The 19,719-nt window shown below is 40.4% G+C and overlaps 1 protein-coding gene across 1 annotated transcript; it reads left to right on the top strand.

The window, feature by feature from the left end:
* The first annotated feature begins 1,534 nt into the window (after positions 1 to 1,534).
* usp16 (ubiquitin specific peptidase 16) lies at positions 1,535 to 19,606 on the top strand. Its single transcript, XM_079573929.1, has 18 exons — positions 1,535 to 1,704; positions 2,652 to 2,718; positions 2,807 to 3,000; positions 3,785 to 3,888; positions 5,173 to 5,285; positions 5,361 to 5,602; positions 5,740 to 5,835; positions 8,942 to 9,072; positions 9,166 to 9,253; positions 10,213 to 10,294; positions 10,460 to 10,551; positions 11,505 to 11,558; positions 12,123 to 12,308; positions 13,004 to 13,601; positions 16,567 to 16,661; positions 16,740 to 16,826; positions 18,043 to 18,190; positions 19,294 to 19,606. Exons 2-18 carry the CDS (start codon positions 2,658 to 2,660, stop codon positions 19,413 to 19,415), a joined length of 2,493 nt encoding a protein of 830 aa, XP_079430055.1. The 5' UTR covers positions 1,535 to 1,704; positions 2,652 to 2,657; the 3' UTR covers positions 19,416 to 19,606.
* Positions 19,607 to 19,719: the final 113 nt, after the last annotated feature.

Below are 19,719 nucleotides of genomic sequence, written 5' to 3'. Positions count from 1 at the left end.
GGTGCGTTCAGTGAGCGCTACGATACTTAAGACACGTGTTATTACAGTTTGTTTACAGGCGCGCTCCAGCCGCTGCATGCTCATGTAAAAGATTCACTTGTACAAGAGACTAAGTCAAAGGAAGATTAGAAACCGTCATGAGTTCAGCCATGCCTGAACTCGTGTAGGTTTGTTTTGTTTTGAGAGAAACTGTTTTTTTTCTTCTGTTAAGTTTGAAAGTGGTTGAAGGTTCGTGGAAGCGCAATGGCTCCACCTGCCGGATATTTCGAGCACTGTGACTGAAAAAAAGCTCCCTCTACTCTGTCAAAATGTTCTGTGAATCCTCATAGATATTTTACACACAGTTTGAATTGGTGGGTGCAAACATAGAAGGGTTTAAGTGGATTGAGTTACAAAATCACACACCAGGAGCTCCACAAACTAGCAGTCAATCCAAATAATCTAAACTTAAACATCGCTGTTCCGCATGTTTATTTTTCACTCCCAATGCTTTTGCAAGTGTTGGGCAAGTTACTCTAAAACTGCAATATATTCTTTATTAGTAGTTGCAGCTTTACACATGTAATAGGTTTGTATTACATATTACTGTTTCAAAAAGGTTCCTGCGTTACACTACTTTGAGTTTGACAAAATATAGAAAATAGTAAAAATGCCACAGAGCAAAAGTGCAGTCAAAGATTTTCCTTTTCCTTCTCTTCCCCCTATTCTCTTTTGTTTTGGCAACATTAGTTTGTTAGACACAACGACGGATCTTATACACCAGAGTCCAACTTGATTTGGCATGATGCCTTGTATTTGGCATTGTTTCATTCATACATTTAAATGCACTTGTAACTCGAGTTACTTGAATTGTAATGACTAATATGCTACCATATTTTTGGTAAGTAATGTTAAAATTATTTCTTGTAATTCACTACCTTTGTAACACATTTGATGTCCCCCCTGTTTTGTTTTTTCAACATAGCCAGGGGTACATATTACAGGAAGAGAACGAAGGAAATACGTACAACTAAAAGAAAAAGAAAAGAAAAAACAACAGGATACTTTGTGCTGCAATACCAAGTACTGATAGTTCTTAAAGTATCTCAATGTGCTTGGAGGCATTTTTATCCTGCACTCCTTTGTTTTCCAGTAATAGTTGCACAGCACTGTTACATTGTGTGCTGATGCACTTTTCAATCAACAAATGTCAAATGGCATTTGATTCACAAACTTTGTACACATGACTGTTTTCTTTTTTACCCAGTTTTAGGGTCAACTTATTTCCTCTCATAATGAATTACTGTATCGCGATAAATATCAGATCGTGACAAAAGTGTATCGTCCCAGCCCTACTATTTACGTGATGTCAATTTTTTTAGACCTTTTTTTTTGTCTTCTTTTTTTTTTACTTAGATGCAACACTCTTCTGCATTTATCTTTGTGTGTTTTCAGTCGGACACAGTAGAATGTAGCACACCGGAAGTGGCCGCGCGGACCCTTGGAAACAGTTGCACAGTGATGTGTGTGTGTGTCACAGCCGCTACTGGGATTTCTTTCTCTTCCACGTTGACTTTTGGCCAAATTTCTTCAAAATCTGAATTGGTCCGAGATTTTCACTAAAGATATCCATCAATATAAGTGTTTGTGATGTTTATAAGAAATTCTTTTGTGCAAATCGAGCGAAGGTGACGGTGTTTTGGTCTCCATTAACGGCAGCTGGAAGTAAGTTTCACACAAAAAATATCGTATCATTCGATTTTGACTGGGAAGATATGACACCAGACATGTCTGTTATTAATGTTAATGTGTCAGTTACATTAAAGTATTTTAAATGGTACTGAAGTAGTTTTCATCTGGCTCTGTACTTTCTAGAACAGTTGGTCTCTCACTGCACTGAGTGCATCAGAAAGAGTCTAAATTAACTTAAATTATTAATATTATATTATTAATATCAAAGCTATAAAAACAGGCAACATCTGACTTTTAAGCTCAGTTACTTATTCACCGAGTATTATTAACTATACTTATATTTGAGATAGTGCTTCGATGAGTGCTTTTTACTTGTAATTTCTAGTAACTACTCTTTTTGTAAAGGTTTTTTGGCAAATTTACCCATGGTGCAACAACTGCTTTAATGTGCATTCTACAGTCAAGTTTAACCTTGTAACCCATAACAATAAATCGAGCACATTTTCTCCAGTTTGGCTTTACCCAAATCTAAAAGCTAAAAAGTGTTCAAAGACTGACAAAAGACTTAAGAGTGATGAAAAAGCAACAAAAAAACCTTGACGAAAACGCTTCCAAAATGTGATAAAAACATGACAAAAGAGCGACAATAACACAACATAAAAAGCGCCAAATGACGACTAAAGAAGCCACAAAAGAGCGACAAAAATGCTATTGAAAAAGTGACCAAAACACAACAAAAATGTTTTAAAAATGAGACAAAAAAGTGGCGACAGAAGAGTTCAAATCAGTTTTGTAGGTCTTAGCTTTCAAATAAGGCGTCACACTGGTATTAAAGGCTGTAAGCTCCAGTCAAGAAGCTTTTAGATTTGGGGAAAGCTGGAATGGAGATATTAACATGTTTAAATGGAATCAGTAATAAACAGCTGCTTGGTGTGTCCTTTTGATTGATATGTGTTTTCTGTTTATAATTTCTACTTCAGGTAACTATGGGAAAGAGGAGAACCAAAGAGCGTAACTCCCGAGAGGAGGTTGATATCGACCTGTCGGGTAAGTTGTCCTTTAATGTAGCATGAAAACACAGTAATCTTGTCCTGTTTGAATACGCGTAACAAACATAGCCTGTTGGTTTTCTCAGGTCCATCCTGCAGACATATCAAAAAGGGAACCGAACAGGCCATTTTTAAAAAGCTCTCTGGAAACGCAGACTGTCAGTGGACGAACTGCCAGGACTGCAAGCCTGAAGACAAAGACGACAATGCTGTCCCGGCACAGGACAGCGAAGCGGAGGACAGTGGGCCAGTATGGATGTGCCTGAAATGTGGACACAGGGTAGGCTCTGTTTTGTTAGTATGACTATGGCTCTTGGAGTGGTCAGTGGGGAAGAACTCTGAAATACGGGTGGGAACCTCTGGGTACCTCGCGACTCGGTACGATATGCAATACTTGGCTCACGATAACGATAACCTTACGATATGCCGATGCTGCGATAATCAATGTATTGCAAAAAACATGTGAATTTTCAAAAGCAATTAATCAACCCCAAAGTAATCTTGTTTTTATTTATAAAAGCTGTCATTAAAAGTAATGTTTTTGTGTTGATAGTGTTTGGTCCAAGTGCTCATAATTGTAGTTCTGCCCTGTAATGTCTGTGTAAGCTTTCAGTCGTACAGGAGTTGTCCATCTTCAATGAAGTCATCTTCTGTACTCAGTAGTTGAAGTCTCGTATGTTTCGCCTCTCATCCAAAAGGCTTCGTCAGCATCTAAGCTGTGTCTAAGCTGTGGGCTGAACTGAACCTTAGTTCGCTAAAAAGCCTTTTGGATGAGAGGCGAAATGTTCGAGACTTCAACAGAGTACAGAAGATGACTCAAAGACCTTCATTGAAGACTGCTCTCTAATGTTCTGACTGAATTGTTAATTATTATTGGCCACTGTTGACTGAAAACTGTGGAGCACTGCAGCCTCATTAATATGTGTGGAGTCAGTCATTAATATGCATGATGTCATCAAAAGTATCGGAATATATCAGAAAATTGATATATATTGTGACACTCCCACCCTGTAACGTTGATATTTGTGCCTTGTTTGTGAAATGTCTTGGTTTTTTTTTCAAAGGGCTGCGGACGACATTCTGAAAACAAACACGCCATCAAGCACTACGAGACTCCGCGCTCTGAGCCTCACTGTCTCGTGGTCAACCTGGACAATTGGGCAGTTTGGTAAGTCGTTCATTTAAGATTTGAATCCTGGACCGAGTGCAGACTTTCAGGGTGGAATTTGCATATGTTCCCAGTGTCTGTTTCCTCCTCCTACTTAACACATGTACAATAGTGTAGGGCCGATATTTGTGTATATTTCAAATACAACTTCCTAGGCCTCAGGGGAGCGGAGAAACATTGCGGTGAAAATCAGTTGCATGTTTGTACTTTTTATATTTTATGTTATGTAACTGTTTGTGATTTGGACTGGAGTACCTACTAAACATGAATACAGCGCCCCCTGGTGTTAGAGTTCAACACTGACACGTTTAGAAGCTTCATACAGAAAAGTATAGATGACATTTAAAAAAATTTAAACATCAGTGTTGCATATCATACTCTATTAGTTATATTTCTAAGTTGAAACCTTAATTATAATAATGAATGCTTAACCAAAGGCTATTTGAGAGATTGCCGGTAACCTCTTACCCCCGTCTGAACTGAGTGCATTTTCAAAATAGCAACAACACGGCAACAACGCAAGGAAAAATATCACTTTAGATCAGTTTTTTTGGTCTTAGCTTTCAAATAATGATGGTTAAGAGGTTAAAAAAATGTATATCTTAAAATATAGGTTATCGGCCGACCCTACACATATCGGTATTGGACCCCAAAAATCCATATCGATCAGGCACTACAATAAGGTTCAATCTCACTTCCCAGCAAGAAGGTCCCGGGTTCGATTCCCACCTGGACGGCCTTTCTGTGTGGAGTGCATGTGTGCATGTTCTCCCCGTGTCTGCGTAGGTTTTCTCCGGGTACTCCGGTTTCCCCTACCACTAAAAACATGTACAATAGCCCAGGATGAATGATGTGTATGCGTTAAGGAATAGTGGTGATCAGAGGGACTGTTGGTGCAGACGTGTGCAGTCGCGACAGCGCTTCTGTCAGTCTGAAGCTACAGAGGAAGCTTAGCATGTGTGGAGTGAATGAAAAATTGTGTCATGTGCTTTGTCACCATGTCTGTGAAAGGCACTATATAAATAAAGCTGTTCCTCTTCTTCTTCTTCGGCCAGAAGTCCCACATTAAAGAGTTTCTAAATGTAACTAAGACTTTACAAGTTAAATAAACGTCAAATTAAATGAGAAATGATAGCATACATCTCTGGATTGTGTAGGATTAAGATTGTTGCATCATTATACTGTAAGGACAAGCTACTGTAATTGAGGGAGGTTTTCTTTCTAATTATTTGGATTCAATATTCATTTACCGTAATGCAGTTAATCTCTTTGGTGTCCCTTCAGGTGCTACATCTGCGACGACGAGGTCCAATATTCCCAAACCGGACATTTAGCCCAGTTATTGACCAACCTCAAGAAACTGACGACCACTGAGCCTCCGAAAGAGCCGGAGAAAAGTGTGTACCAATAAAAAAATATATGTGTGAGCACGTAAACAACATCTGTTTAACATTTTTGTTGTTTTTGGTCAGACATAAAGGAAGAAGTTTTGGAGGTTTCGCAGAAATTAGACGCTATAAAACTTGAAGAAAGCAAAGACCCGCAAAAGGAAGAAAACCTGGAGCAGCCCAAGAAGAAGGAAAGCAAGGAAGAGCGAAAAGAAAGCCCCGTCAAACCCCCCCAGTCCAGCAGTGCAGGAAAGGAGAGCAGGGGGGTCCCAGTGAAGGGCCTGAGCAACCTGGGAAACACCTGCTTCTTCAACTCTGTAATCCAGGTAACCATGAAGTGTCCCCGATGCTTTCTACATGTTTATTAACTGCATCGATTACCCATTTTACCACTGATCTGTGTGGACGTTCGCTTCAGGAGATGCCTCTTAACCCAACTGGCTTTGATTTATTGTGTGCACAGAATCTTTCTCAAACTCACTTCTTGAGGGAGTCTCTGAATGAAGTTGTAGAAGAGAAGATCACCCTGAGAATTGAACCTGACGCCTCTTCAAATTTGGTGAGTCACACGTTTTCCCTAAAATGAACGTGCACGATACTGACTCGTTGCTTGTTGAGCTGAATTTAATTTCCAAAGCCACGGGAGACGAGGTGGAATCATTAGTACTGCACAATTAAATCCCAATATAATTCAGGGTTTGTACAGGGAGCAGCATGTCAAAGTACTGCTTTTTAATGAGTTGGTGAAATGCCTGAACACAATAGTTTCAATGCCACAAACAAATCAATGCATTTATAATATGTAAGGATATGTAACCATTCAAGTAAAGATAAGATAATATAGCTTTTTTGATCTCACAATGGAGAAATTCACAGCTCTCAGAAAGACTGTGCGTGCAGGATAGACAGGAAATGTACTTTGTGGAAATGTTAGATAGCAAGTAGAGGTATCCTGAGCTACAATGACTATCAAAAACTTCAAGGGGGGAAAAAGTATAATATATTGGAATGATGGAAAATTTGAATATTTAAAGAAACACTTGGACACAGAGGAAAACCTTTAAAGGGACTAGATGCAAGTTGGCCATTTTAAACTCACTACTGCCACCTCAGGTCATACGTGTAACTGCAGCTTCTATATAAGCTCGTGCATGACGGCGCTCCAGACCCGAATTAACAACTTTTTGGGTGACAGTGCAGGATTTTAGAGGCAGTTGTGGCGAACAGGTCTGGGCTCTTTCTACACCAGTGGTTCCCAACGTTTTTTGTCTGTCGTACCCCTTTGGCCTTTCAGTGGTCAACCGTGTACCCCCTACCTCAAGGGTGTTACAGTTTATTTAGAAAGTAATTACTTAAAAGTGGTATTTGTAAGAATAAGGACAATGCTGCAGTCCAAATAAACCTACCCAACACATTTTACTGAAAAATATAGCTTTTCCTATTAAAAAAAATTAGGTTACATTTTTCCCTTTTTTCAATCTGAAATAGCTCCAAGTACCCCCTGCTAAGTCCTCGAGTACCTCCAGGGGTCCCCATACCCCTGGTTGGGAAACACTGTTCTACACCTTAGGACATGGCTGGAAAATTTAGAGGGGGGAAATGCATAATTTTAACATGTTTAAACTCCGTATAGTCCCTTTAACAATATTTTGTTTAAAGTTGGCAAAATATGTATGCAGTATTTCAGCTAAATCTTGAACTGAATTTGTTTCGGAAACCCTGTTATTCCATGTGCCTTACAGAACACAAAGTATGTGTTAAAAGTACATTAGGGTAAATCATTTTGCTAAAAGTTTGCTCAAATCAAGGCCTTGAAGGGGATTAAAAAGCATAGAAATTGATTCAAACTGACATTAAACCTAATTGTCTCTGTAAAGTAATAGCCGACTTAAATTCCAACTCCATAGGTTCATCAATAATCCAAAACATATGGTCTAAAACACACTTTTTTAAATTTATTTTGGCAAGTTATCAGTCAATCTTTCCAAACTTGTGTGTCCAATTAACTTCCTAAATATCCCAATTTCCCCTCATTTCTCTTTTAGTGTAATGGTCATAAATCATACATTTGTGGCATTAAAAATATAGTTCTGTGGCATTAAATGGAATGAAGAATCTGGCTTGCTGCTACTTGCAAAAACTAAAATGATCATAATATCATATATTGTAATGAGTAGGGGTGTAACGGTTCACGGGGATGTATTGAACCGCTTCGGTTCGGCCTGTTCGGTTCGGTCCACTTGCGTACCGTTTCGGTTTATTATTTTCATTAAATAATGTAAATTTATTATTAGGGTCATATTAAGTGCCGCGGAACAAAGTTCCTACGCGAGTTTCCGCACGGACGCTATTGAAGCTGCATGAGTAGCTGAAGGCGCTGGCTTTAAGTATTTGATTAAAAGTCTTGAGCCTCGCTACAATATCCCATCACGTCCGCACTTCAGCCAAAAAGTTATACCAGCGCTCAGAGCCGGTTCTTCCTATACGCAAACTACGCAAGGTGCGTAGTGTTGCTTCACTGATTAACCAACGCGTTGTTACGGGGACAGGCTCTTCCAGCGCGCACTCACTCTCCGCCTACTTCGCCACATATAACACCAAAACGGAGTAGTCTGCAAGTGAATGAGCAGGAGAGACCGACCGCCTTCCCCCTGTCTCATCCAAAGCGCGAGTGCTTCTCCGCTCGTGTCCCGCTCGGCCGTCTGTCTCCCGGTGCTTCGCCTCATGCGCGGCTCCTCCGCGGCTGCATCATGTCACCTGTGTCCCGGGCGCTGCTCTCATGGTTTCTCTGCGCGGACTCTGGGATGCAGCTCTCATTTAAACTCTCTTCTTACTGTGTTTGTTGAGTCTAGAGTATCCGGACAGTAGTTTGGCGAGTAGACGAGAGTAAAAAGCCGTTCTCCGTGCCCTTTTTGTTGAGTTGAATCCACATGGTTCTCATGAGCGCAGTTACTAACAGTAACTCTGGTTCTCTGAATGTGCACAGTCTAAAACGGGTTGGGCGGGTTGGACAGAAACAACCGTCAGGAGCAGGTTTCAGTTAGTTTTAAATCAGCGGTTCCCAATTTGTGGGTCAGGGACCAGATGTGAGAGAATGGGACCATTTGCCATTTACTATTTTAAAAAGGGAAATAGACTAGTAGTCGTCCTAAATCCCAGTCTCACAGTGGTTTAGTGGTTAGTGGTCCTCACACAGGGGGTCGCTTTTATTTATTTTAGCAAGAATTCTATTGTGTATTGGCAGCTTTTCAAAAGAAACATTTTGTTAGTTCTTATTTATTTGTACCGAAAATTAACCGAACCGAGCCTTCCAAAACCGTGAACCGAACCGAATACAATTTTAGCGTACCGTTACACCCCTAGTAATGAGCCAATTAGTCGTCATTCTGGCTTTTTAAACTGCCCTTGGACACCTTCACCTTGGAATTCCATGTTTTATAACTTTACATCAGGTAAAGGAGCTACAGGAAACGAGTTACAGTTATTCAGTTTCAGATTCTGAGCTTGAAAAAACAGCTTGACAGCGAGAAGAAGAGTCGTTTTTAAAGAGCTATTAATCTAGGGACTAAAATGATCAGTACTTGTTTGGTAAATGAAACACACTCCAGGCCTGTTTTGTAGTTTAGCAGATTCCGCTCATGTTTGCATTGTTGTTGTTTTCAAAGGCGCCGGTCTCAGTAAACTTGGAGCGACCCGGACCCATGACCTTAACCATGTGCCAGCTCCTCAACGAAATCCAGGAAACCAAGAAGAACGTTGTGGCGCCGCGCGAGCTGTTCTCACAAGTTTGTAAAAAGTTAGAGAAGTTTGGTCATGTCTGTTATCGAGCACCGGCTTTGATAAATGTTTTTTCTCATCTCGAGTCGTGTGTGTGTGTGTGTTTGGACAGAGCTGCCAGGTTTAAAGGCTTCCAGCAGCAGGACAGTCAGGAGCTGCTGCGCTACCTGCTGGACGGGATGAGAGCGGAGGAAATCAGGGTAAGCTTCAAGAACCAGTCGCTCTCCTCGTCTTTTCAGATACCGTATTTTCCGGACTATATGTCGCTCCGTAGTATAAAGGAGAGAGGGATATTGTACATCCAGTTACACAAGGGAGATCATTTTTTTCCCTCAAACCTGGCTGTAAATACTGTTAAAGTGACGCTAGTTCGCAGTTAGCTTTGCCCGTTAGCCTGTTAGTTTCTTCTTCGTGATTCCATTAGTGTGTGTTGGTGCTCCGGGTCAGAGGCGGGGAAGTTGAAAGGGTGGTTTTCTGGCCAGAGACACCAGGGGGAAAGACCCTCCAATCATCCCACTAACACTTGTATTACCCCCAGAGGGACTGCGGAAATGATTTATTAATGTAAACAAGTTACTTAGTACTGCTTAACCAAATGTAAAAGCTTCTTGAAAAAAAGTGTCAATTTAGTTACAAAAATCAGACGAAAACTCGGATGAAAATGCAACAAAAGAGCGAATATGTGACGAAAAAGTGAGGAAAAACGATGAAAATGTAGCTTTCAAATGAGGCCTTACACTGGCCTATAGGCTGTAAGATGCTTTTAGATCTGGGTAAAGCTGACCTGGAGAAAATGCTCTTGGTTATGGTGGTAATATGAGGTTTACATGTTCAGTGGTACAACAGTAGCAGATACTGGTCTACTAGCCTAAAGCGCCCTCTTGTGGCTGTCGGTGTGAAAATAAATAACATGTGAAATGATATTATTTGACATTAGTGGCACCTGAGTATAATACGCACCTCCAGCCAAACTATAATAGAAAGTGTGACTTATAGTCTGGAAAACACGGTACTAGCTCCCAGTCTTTCTGCATAATGTTTGATTTAGTTCTATTTTTTTGGAATTAAAAGTAGGTCACTGACTGGGGAAGGAATAACATGTGAAACGTTTTATATCTGGAATCAAATCGATGTTAATTTGATGTTTTTGTTTCTACAGAGGTCAAGTTTAGGGCTCATGAACTCATTGAAAGAATCCAAGAAAGGAAGTGACGAAGAACAGCTGAAAACGCTTGTTAAAGGTAAAATAGAAACAAATATAGCTATTTTAAAGCTGACTTTTGAGCTTTTAACATGTCACGGTGTTTCCTGAACATTTTGTTCATTGCTCTCAAATTGCCTCACAGCTATGAATATCAGCCTTAACGTTTTTAAAAAAAATGTTTTTCCATTTTTGTCCGTTTCAGAATATGAGAAAAGTGCCTTACCAAAAAACCTGGTGGACCAAGTGTTTGGGGGAGAAACGACCAGCACCGTGATGTGTCAGCAGTGTAACACGGTACGGCAGCTCTCAGATCATACTTTGATGAGAATTTTATTTGGAGAAGTTGAAGTGAATGTGATCCTCAGTACTAACTACTGAGGATCACAACTCAAGCTGAACAAACTCTTTGAACTGATTTATTTTAAGTAGCAGTTTTTATTTGGGTTGAATGAATTGTACAAAAATTTGGCCTTAAAGAAACAGGCCACCGATTTTCTGAGATATGTTCTTACCTGAGCTTAGTCATGCAAAAAGACCAAAGATGTTGTTAGCATTTAGCCTCTCCTCCTCTCCTCTATGGACCCAAAGGGGATGAAGGTAGAAGCGACCAAGCTCTTCCACATCTTCCCTGTTTAAATACAGTTACGTGAGTTGTTACATGATCCAAGTATAGTTTCACAAAATTAAACAAAGGGGAACTATATTGTGAGGCGTAATAACACCTTAGGAGCGCTTCGACGTCCGCGCAGTAATATCTTCAGGATTCTTTTGGAGTGAAGATATTACTGCAACAAAAACGTGGCATAAAAGTGACAAAAACATAACAAAACAGCCACAAAAAACAAAAATATTCCAGTGGACACTTTTTCACCCAAAATACACTGCTCACAAAAACTTAGGGCACACTCAAAAAACACATCCTGGATGTCAATCAATTCGATTTTTCGGATGAAAATCTTAATTCATAGTGTAGGGCAATGTGTTGAGAACAAAATAACATAAGAATGAATTGTAATTGTAATTGTGTTCATTGTAATTGGTCAGTTCCCCATAGAGTTCTTATTGGATTTCGGCCATATGCTTTTTTCCCCTACTGTATCTACTACTAATAATGTGTTCTGACATTATTAGCTTTAGATTTGACCTGCTGCTGCCTGCAGAAGCTCTGTTTACGGACTGGCACTGCTAGCTTTGTTTATGAGGGGAAAAAATACCATAAGTAATTGTTGATCATGTGTGTGTTTCAGGTCTCTGTGGTCAAAGAGATGTTTTTGGATCTTTCACTCCCTGTTTCTGATGAGGTAAAGATCTGCATTGAAAGCGTTTGAGTTTCAAGTTTATCCGTAAAGCACATTTTTTTCCCGCACAAGAAAAAACCCAGATATGTCATAAAGTTTCTGAAAGCCAAACAACGTAATTAAATCATTGGCTTTTCATGAAATATCTCTACAAAGAAAAGGTCATGTAAGAGGGAATCTGCAGCACAGCCAGGGCTTGAGGGAAAGGTCCAGAGCAGGTCACGCAGGATCGCAGGAATCTGGAGGTCAGATAAAACGGAAGTGGAAGTGAATGTTGTCTGTATAGAGAGAACAGCAAAGGCACGGCAGATGAGAGGGAGCCAACTGAAGAGGAGGCTGAAGTTTGTCAAGGTACGACTGGAGCTAGGAAAAAGAAAACGACAGCAGAGAAAGACAGGAGAGATGTTGGACAGAAAACAGAGGGCAAGGTTGGATGATGAGGCAGTGAAGAGGAGAGATTTTCCATTGTCGGGAAGTGTGCCTCACCATGTTTAGTCCATGCTACCGGCGGATCAGAGCCAGCTGGTTTCAAACGCTCCTGCGGCTCACACATAGCGTTTCTCTTAGGCTTACAGAAAGAAGTTCCAGAAAAAGGCCCCTCAGAAGTCCAGTAACGCGGGGACGGGCGGAGACAACAGCCTTGTTTTGACCAATGGGAACGTCAACGACGACGACGACGGCGACGACGGCACGCCCAGTGGGAGCAAATACCAGCAGAAGAAGGCCAAAAAACAGGCCAAGAAGCAAGCCAAGGTAACGGGTGAAGACCAGACAAGTCCTAAAGAAAATAAAAACAGTGGCCTATTCCTTTAAAGGAATAGGCCACTGTTTTTACATACTGAGATATGTTCTTACCTGAGCTTAGACGAGTTGATGCGTAACTGTCTGATCTTTGTGCTTACGCTCAGTCACTTAAATTTGAAGCTCCAAACTGGGGTGAAGTTAGAAGCGACCAAGCTCTTCTACGTTTTCCCTATTTAAATACAGTTACGTGAAAAGTTACACAAATTAAAACATGTCGACTTTCGGATAAAAAAGGGGTACTATATTGTAAGGCGTAATAATACCTTAGGAGCACTTCGACGAGGTCAGAACATATCTCAGTATGTAAAAACAGCGGCCTATTCCTTTCATCAAAGGTTTTAAAATCGATGGAATTTAAAACGACCCCCTGACTCCCAACTCTCAACTTTAGTGTCCCGTGATTCCCCACTTTGGGAACCACTGGCCTAGGGGTTTAGGCTGCTGCACACATGCTGGTCACTTTGCACTCTCACCATAAAGACACATGTGTTTTTAGGTTTTCTTTAATTAAATCTTCCCTAATGATATTTCACCTGTATTTTATTGTATTTTCTGGGTTAGATGTTATGCATAATGTGGCTTTCTGTAATTTCATCTATATAATATGCATTTGTCATGAGAAATGATGTTTGTTTTTCTTATAGCAACAAAGACGGCAACACAAGCTCGACAGCAGGACCAGCTTAGACAGCCTCACATCTCCTCCGAGCAGTGACGGTGTCGACACTAATGAAGCAAACGACGCACCCGACCCTCACGAAGCAAACGGACAAGAACATTCAGACGCCAACTCGGAAGAGCCAAAAGACCCCAACCCCGAAACCGACGGAAAAGACGAAGATGCAGAGGAAGCGACCGGCAGCAACCGCTTCACCCTCCTGTCAGAGGAACCGTCCAACGAAAGCGCCTCGGAGCCGAAAGTGGTCACAATCCTGGATTCAGAAGAAGAGGCTGATCTTGTGAACGACGCGGGGAAAGAAAACCTCGATAAGGCGTTTCTGGAGGATGTTGAGCCGGTGGAGGAAGAGGAGAAGGAGGATGAGGAGACTCAGGAGTACACGGTGGTGAACCAGGATCCAGACTCGGCCTTCCAGACGCTGGCGCCGAGAGTGAATCCGGAGAAGCAGGAGTGCTCGGTCCGGTCGTGCCTCTTCCAGTTCACGGAGGTGGAGACGCTCACGCAAAACAACAGCCTGCTCTGCGTCACCTGCACCAAGCGGCAGCGCACGGGGAAATCCGGAGGTACGTGCACTTTCTAGGGCTGTGCTAAATTTAAAATAAATACTAAATAAAGATACAAAGACATGGAGAGGAGCAAAATGGTTCAACAGCCCATAAATACATAAATAACAGAGAATGCTAACATAATGCTACATGTTAGCATCAGGCTAATGCTAGCGGTTAGCTAGCGCTAGCTACAACTGCCGTTTTTTCACTTCTACAGAACAATCTGCTTTGAGAAAATATCCATATGGACCCGATATACACTTGACTTTATGAATTCATATACCACCAGAAAATGCCTAAAAAGAGTGAAAAATTGTGTTTCCCAAAAGATTCTATTTCCCCCTCGGCGAGGCCACGCCCCCTTCTATGACAAGATGCCGTCTGTATCTATGCTATGCTTCCTCATGTGATGTCATAGCATAGCAACAGCATGGAAACAGCAGAGGCAAGTCTATGTTATTCACTTGCCTACATTTCAAAAGTCCTCCTCGTGACTGGACCGGAACGCCAGTCCTATAAATAAAATCTAGTATAGTGCTAAAACATCTGCCCTCCCTGTGCTTCCACCCCCACACCAAGGGTTTGAGACTCAAATTTCAATAGACAATGAATTGACAATATTTTAACTTTGACCAGGGGTGCCCAAAACAATTCCATTGCCCCGCCAGAGAGTGACCAACTTTTGAGCCGGTATGGTGCAGTACAGCGTCAAAATGGGGGCGCTGTTTCTCTCCTTTCTCAAAGTTAAGGAAACACTGTTGAGGTGTCTTGATGTATCAATCACAGAGCGTTAACGTAGCATCAACTTTCCCAGTTTTCCAACTTTTATTGCAAAGGTTGTTGACCTCAACAAATTTTTTTTTTAAATGTACTTGAATTGATGCTGAACTGACACTTTCAAAATGATCTAATTTTCCTTGAGCTAACAAATGAATGAGGTAGCTGTAGATACAGGTGTTGATGTTTGCATTTCGCACTATATTGGTGCAATTGTTGATTTTGTTGGCCCACGACCCACAGGCACTTATTAATTGTGGCCCTCAGAGACAAAATGTTTGGGCACCCCTGACTTACACTATCACTTTAATGTCATTAAAAAGCCTTAAATTGGAGCCAAACAGGCTTCAAATCAAAAATTCTCAGCATGTAAGACATGGTTTGACTATTTTTGCTGCATAAGTTTGTCAAATACAAAAAATGAATGAAGTTCAAATCACTTTTCTGCTTGTGTTGTACACATTTTGCTCAAAAGTTTCCCGTTGTGTCCACTTTGCATTTGAATATCCAATTTTCGTGGACTGTTTACCTTAAGAAATGAACTATGCTCGGATTTTCTTGCGTTGGAGGCATATTCTTCTTTCTTCTTCAACAAAGCGAAAGGAAATCACAGTAGTTTCTGGTTTTAAAAGTGCAGTTTCACGTATATTCAATAACACATACATAAACACTAGGGATGCACCGATACCGATACCAGTATCGGGTATCGGGCCGATACCACAGGCTGGTACTCATACTCGTACTCATTCATGAGGTCCCGATACCAGAAACCGATACCATTTGACGTGCGGCCAGCGCACCTACGAGGTGCACCTCTCAGCTGAGGAGAGAAAATAGCAACAAACTGGAGAATTCTTTAGTGTAAATACAATAATCCACATAGAGCTGACTTTATTACAGACTGTGCTCCCTAAATCAGAGTCTGTGCTGGATTTAACCAAAGCTAAATGTTGTTAGCGCTGCAGCGTCTGCAGTGTTTACAACATACAGGCTAACGTTGCTAACTCGCGGCTAGCGCAGTTTTGGCCTTTCTGACTCCGTTTTATGCCCAGGGGTTTATTCATCTGAAAAACTAACCCAGCGACTAAAAAGTCCTCAGAAAATCCAATTAAAAGAGATACAGCATGTTTATATTGAGCGAAAATGAGCTGCAGCAGAACAATAAAAACACTGTAGCTACTCGCTAAGTTGCTACAAACACACGAGAAAATCCACACGGAGTTGAAGTAAAGACGAAAAGAGACCATTTAAGTAACATCTCAATACTATTGTTAAATAAAAATATATGAATAAAGCACAGGCATTGAGGAGCTTTAGGACATGGGCTTTTCTGTCTATGATGGACAGTGCAATAAAAATTAAAAATTATATTGAATGAAAATAAAAATATATGGTAAATGGTAAATGGTCTCAACTTATATAGCGCTTTTCCACCTACATTAGGCACTCAAAGCGCTTTACAGCAAGGATCCACTCACCCATTCATGCTCTCATTCATACACCAATGTACGCAGACACTGGGGGCAATGTGGGTGAAGTGTCTTGCCCAAGGACACAACGACAGTGTGCACTTTCAGGAGGTGGGATTCGAACCCCCGACCTTCCGATCATGAGACGACCCGCTATATATAAATAAATGGCATCAGCACAATTCTAATATAACTGCTCTTAAATGTGTCGCCTACTTTACTTAAAGGAAATGTAAATGAGTAAATTTGCTAATTACAAACCAATCTGCTGTGAAAAAAAGTAAGAATGTTGAAGAAAATGCCTTGTACTCGTATCGGTATTCGGTATCGGCGAGTACTTAAATCCAAGTACTCGTACTCGTATCGGTTTTAGAAAAAGTGGTATCGGTGCATCCCTAATAAACACCATGAAGCTCAGTTTAATCATGTTCAAGCCTCGCCTTCACCTCTTTTTGCTCAGACGTGTCAGACTCTTTGGATCATTTACAAAGCAGTGAGTTGATGTTTAACAGAAATGGGTAAACTGGTGTAATGTGTTTGTCATGATGACTTTTTAAAGATCAGGGAACATCAGGAAGTGGCACAGGACCAAGTTTTTTTTTTTAATGTGCAATATATGATTTAAATGAAATGTAGTTTTAACCACAATAAAGCTTTATGGTGACACATTTGTTTTCAGACTTTATCTCACTTTGATAATTTGTGATCTGTGTGTGTTTACATTGATTTATCAGATTCTAAGAAGAACGTCTACACTGACGCCTTGAAACAAATGCTGATCTCCTCCCCTCCTCCTGTGCTCACGCTTCACCTGAAGAGATTTCAGCAGGTAATGTTTATTATTTAAGCTTTAAGCCCAGTAATGGATGCAGTAACCGCTCACAGTATTTGTAACCGTGCTTTGCAGACCGGCTTCAGTATTTGCAAAGTAAACAGACATGTCCAGTTTCCCATGGAGTTGGATTTGGCCCCATTTTGTGCCTCGAACTGCAAGGTAACCATGACTCGACACAAACTACTGTGGCTTCAGTGTTCAGACCTCTTTTCTTTATTTAGTCTAACACTGAATGTAAAGAGGTTATGCAGATCCTATTTCATATTATAAATCTCAAGAACTAAAATCAAATTAAACTGAAATAGGGGTAAGACATGAGTCCTCAAGCAGCGCCACTTTAGCTTTATGTGATAAAAAAAAATGAAAAGATAAAGTTTTCATACACCATTCACAGCCAACTGATTAATCGATTAATCGTGAAAATAATCGATTACCAAATAATCGTTAGGTTCAGCGTCTTTAAGCAATTAGTCTATTGGATGCGCTGCGCAGTAAAATAAAGGAAAAATTCACAATATTCATCTACTTAGGGTCGGAAAAAAATCTAGTTGAAAAGACATTGCCACTCAATTTTCTTTTGCTATGTTTTGATATCACACGCATAAGCTCTATACAAGTTAAATTAATAGAAATTCTCCACTAGTTCCCAACATGAACACCCTGAAAATAGAAATTCAAAACGTATGAAAACAAAACAACAATAACAGAAATATAAAAACTATAATTGTGCGCTGATTTTAGGTGGAAAGAGACCTGTATGTTCACATGGTTTCTGCTGAGCATAAAAAGAATGAAGTTATTTATTGAATTGAGCTAAAAAAGTAAGACTACTGTCATTACAAAGCATTAATTATAAATTTCTTGGAAATTAATGTACTACCTTTATCTTTATTAAAAAATATAAAGATTATGGTCAAATTCATTTCATACCTGCAGTTTTGGCTGCTATCATACACATTTTTTGTGCTCACATGTCCATTTGATCCAATTTGCCTTTGAATATAACAGTATCCTCTGTTTGGTATGTAATGTGCAATATAACAAAATGTATTAATTTGGCACTGAAATGAAAAGCACTGAAATGCACTGTCACCTGTATGAACTCTGCTTTCAAAACTGAAAGAACCGTTGGATTGCCCTCAATCATAGTGCTGGTTTTGAACAATATATATTGGTCTTTTATATTTTTTATTCTTTGTCCATGATACTGAAAGATACATAATCTATAAACGCCTGAGTGTGGATTGTTTTAGAAGACTTACATAGTGAGGTATAAATAAGTCCTGAGCACACTGTCGTTTACCACCATTGTTTTAGAAAGTGAACGAAAAGCGAGTTCGTTTTTAAAGCTCTAACAATTGTTTCCCCCTAACAGAACACAGTGGAGGGGGGCTCTCAGGTCCTCTACAGCCTGTATGGGATAGTGGAACACAGCGGGACGATGAGGTCCGGTCACTACACGGCGTATGTCAAAGTGCGACCGCGATGTGTCCGATCCCAGTCCAACGGCCTTTCTGATCAAGGTAAAAGTTCCCGGATTTCGAAGGAGGGGATTATGTAAAGTCACCCTCAGTTAAACTTGATGGGTCCAACAATGCATGGACTATTTTGAGAGGGTCCTGTGGATAAGAATGGGCTGTTATTTGGTGTACCTTTTAATAATGCATTTAAAAACACCCCCTTGCTTCTTATTGAGGTACAGCAGAAACTGTCTATTGTGAAGTGCTTTGCCATTAAGCTTCCCTTCCTCTTTTTTTCAATTACCAAGGGAACGACAACCCAAATCTGCAGGATTACTCACACATCTGTGCAGAGGTGGTCTGTTATTAAGTAAAATTCTTTTTTTTTTTTTTACTCGAGGTGTGTTTTGGTTGAGAACTTAATACTTTGTACTCCACTACATTCCTATAAAGGCACCAAAGTACAAAGTAAATTTAGCCATGTCTATTTAAGCCTTAGTGTTAAACGTACCCTCCAAACCAGTAGGTGGCGCTGTGCAGATGTACTTCAATTGACTGTGGAGGAGGATGTGTCCCCTTTGTGCTGCTGTATGAGATGTGAATTCAAGCGGCAATTTTTGTGTTTTGGAAAATTCATACCACTTATTTAAAGGGGCTAGATGCAAGTTAGTCATTTTATACTCACTACTGCCACCTCAGGTCATATGTGTAACTGCAGCTTCTATATTAAGCTCGTGCATGACAGCACTTCGGGCCCAAAGTAACACCGGTGACAGTGCAGGATTTTAGAGGCAGTTGTGGTGAACAGGTCTGAGCTCATTCTACACATTAGGACATGGCTGGAACATGTAGGGGGAGGAAAATACTTAGTTTTAACATTTTAAAACTCCGTATAGTCCCTTTAAACTGATTTGTACTTCTAATAAGTACATTTTTATTGAAGCAATTCGCCAAGTAGAATCTGTACTTTTAATCAAGTATTAAAATGAAGTTCTCTGACCACCTCTGTACTTGAACGAATCGAAGGCAGCTCCTGGTACAATTTCATGGGGAAAACATAAAGAAAAAGTTAATATATATATATCCATCAAAAAGACCATCCTCACACTTCTTAAGTTATTAACGTCATACCTTTAATACTCAACTAGTTCTGTGTAATGTTTCAGGCGACACAGAGGCACCTAAAGGATCCTGGTTCCACATCAGCGACACGAGCGTTCAACCCGTCACCGAGAACAAAGTCCAGGGCTGCCAGGCCTATCTGCTGTTCTACGAACGGAGCCTATGACCGCCGCGTTTAAAGGGACCAGCAAGTGTGCCATGACTCTCAAATCGAAATAAATCACTGACACTAACGGCAAAGTGTGATTGATACGACAAAACATTTCAGAAACATGCTGGACAAAAATAATTTGTACAAATATGTTATTTTTTAACAAAATCATGAAATTGAATATGAAAGTAAATGTTTTATAAGTCCTTGACTGTTTTCTTTTACACATAATGGTGGATACTGATGTCAACCTGATGGCTAGGGTTAGCGTAGTACAAGGGGAAATTATTACGTCTACATTTGACCCATGCTTTAGGTC

Source organism: Gobius niger (genome assembly GCF_951799975.1).
Source record: "Gobius niger genome assembly, chromosome: 1".
Taxonomy (NCBI): domain Eukaryota; kingdom Metazoa; phylum Chordata; class Actinopteri; order Gobiiformes; family Gobiidae; genus Gobius; species Gobius niger.
Note: the sequence above shows the minus strand (reverse complement) of the source record. Positions and strands in the feature narration are given on the sequence as shown.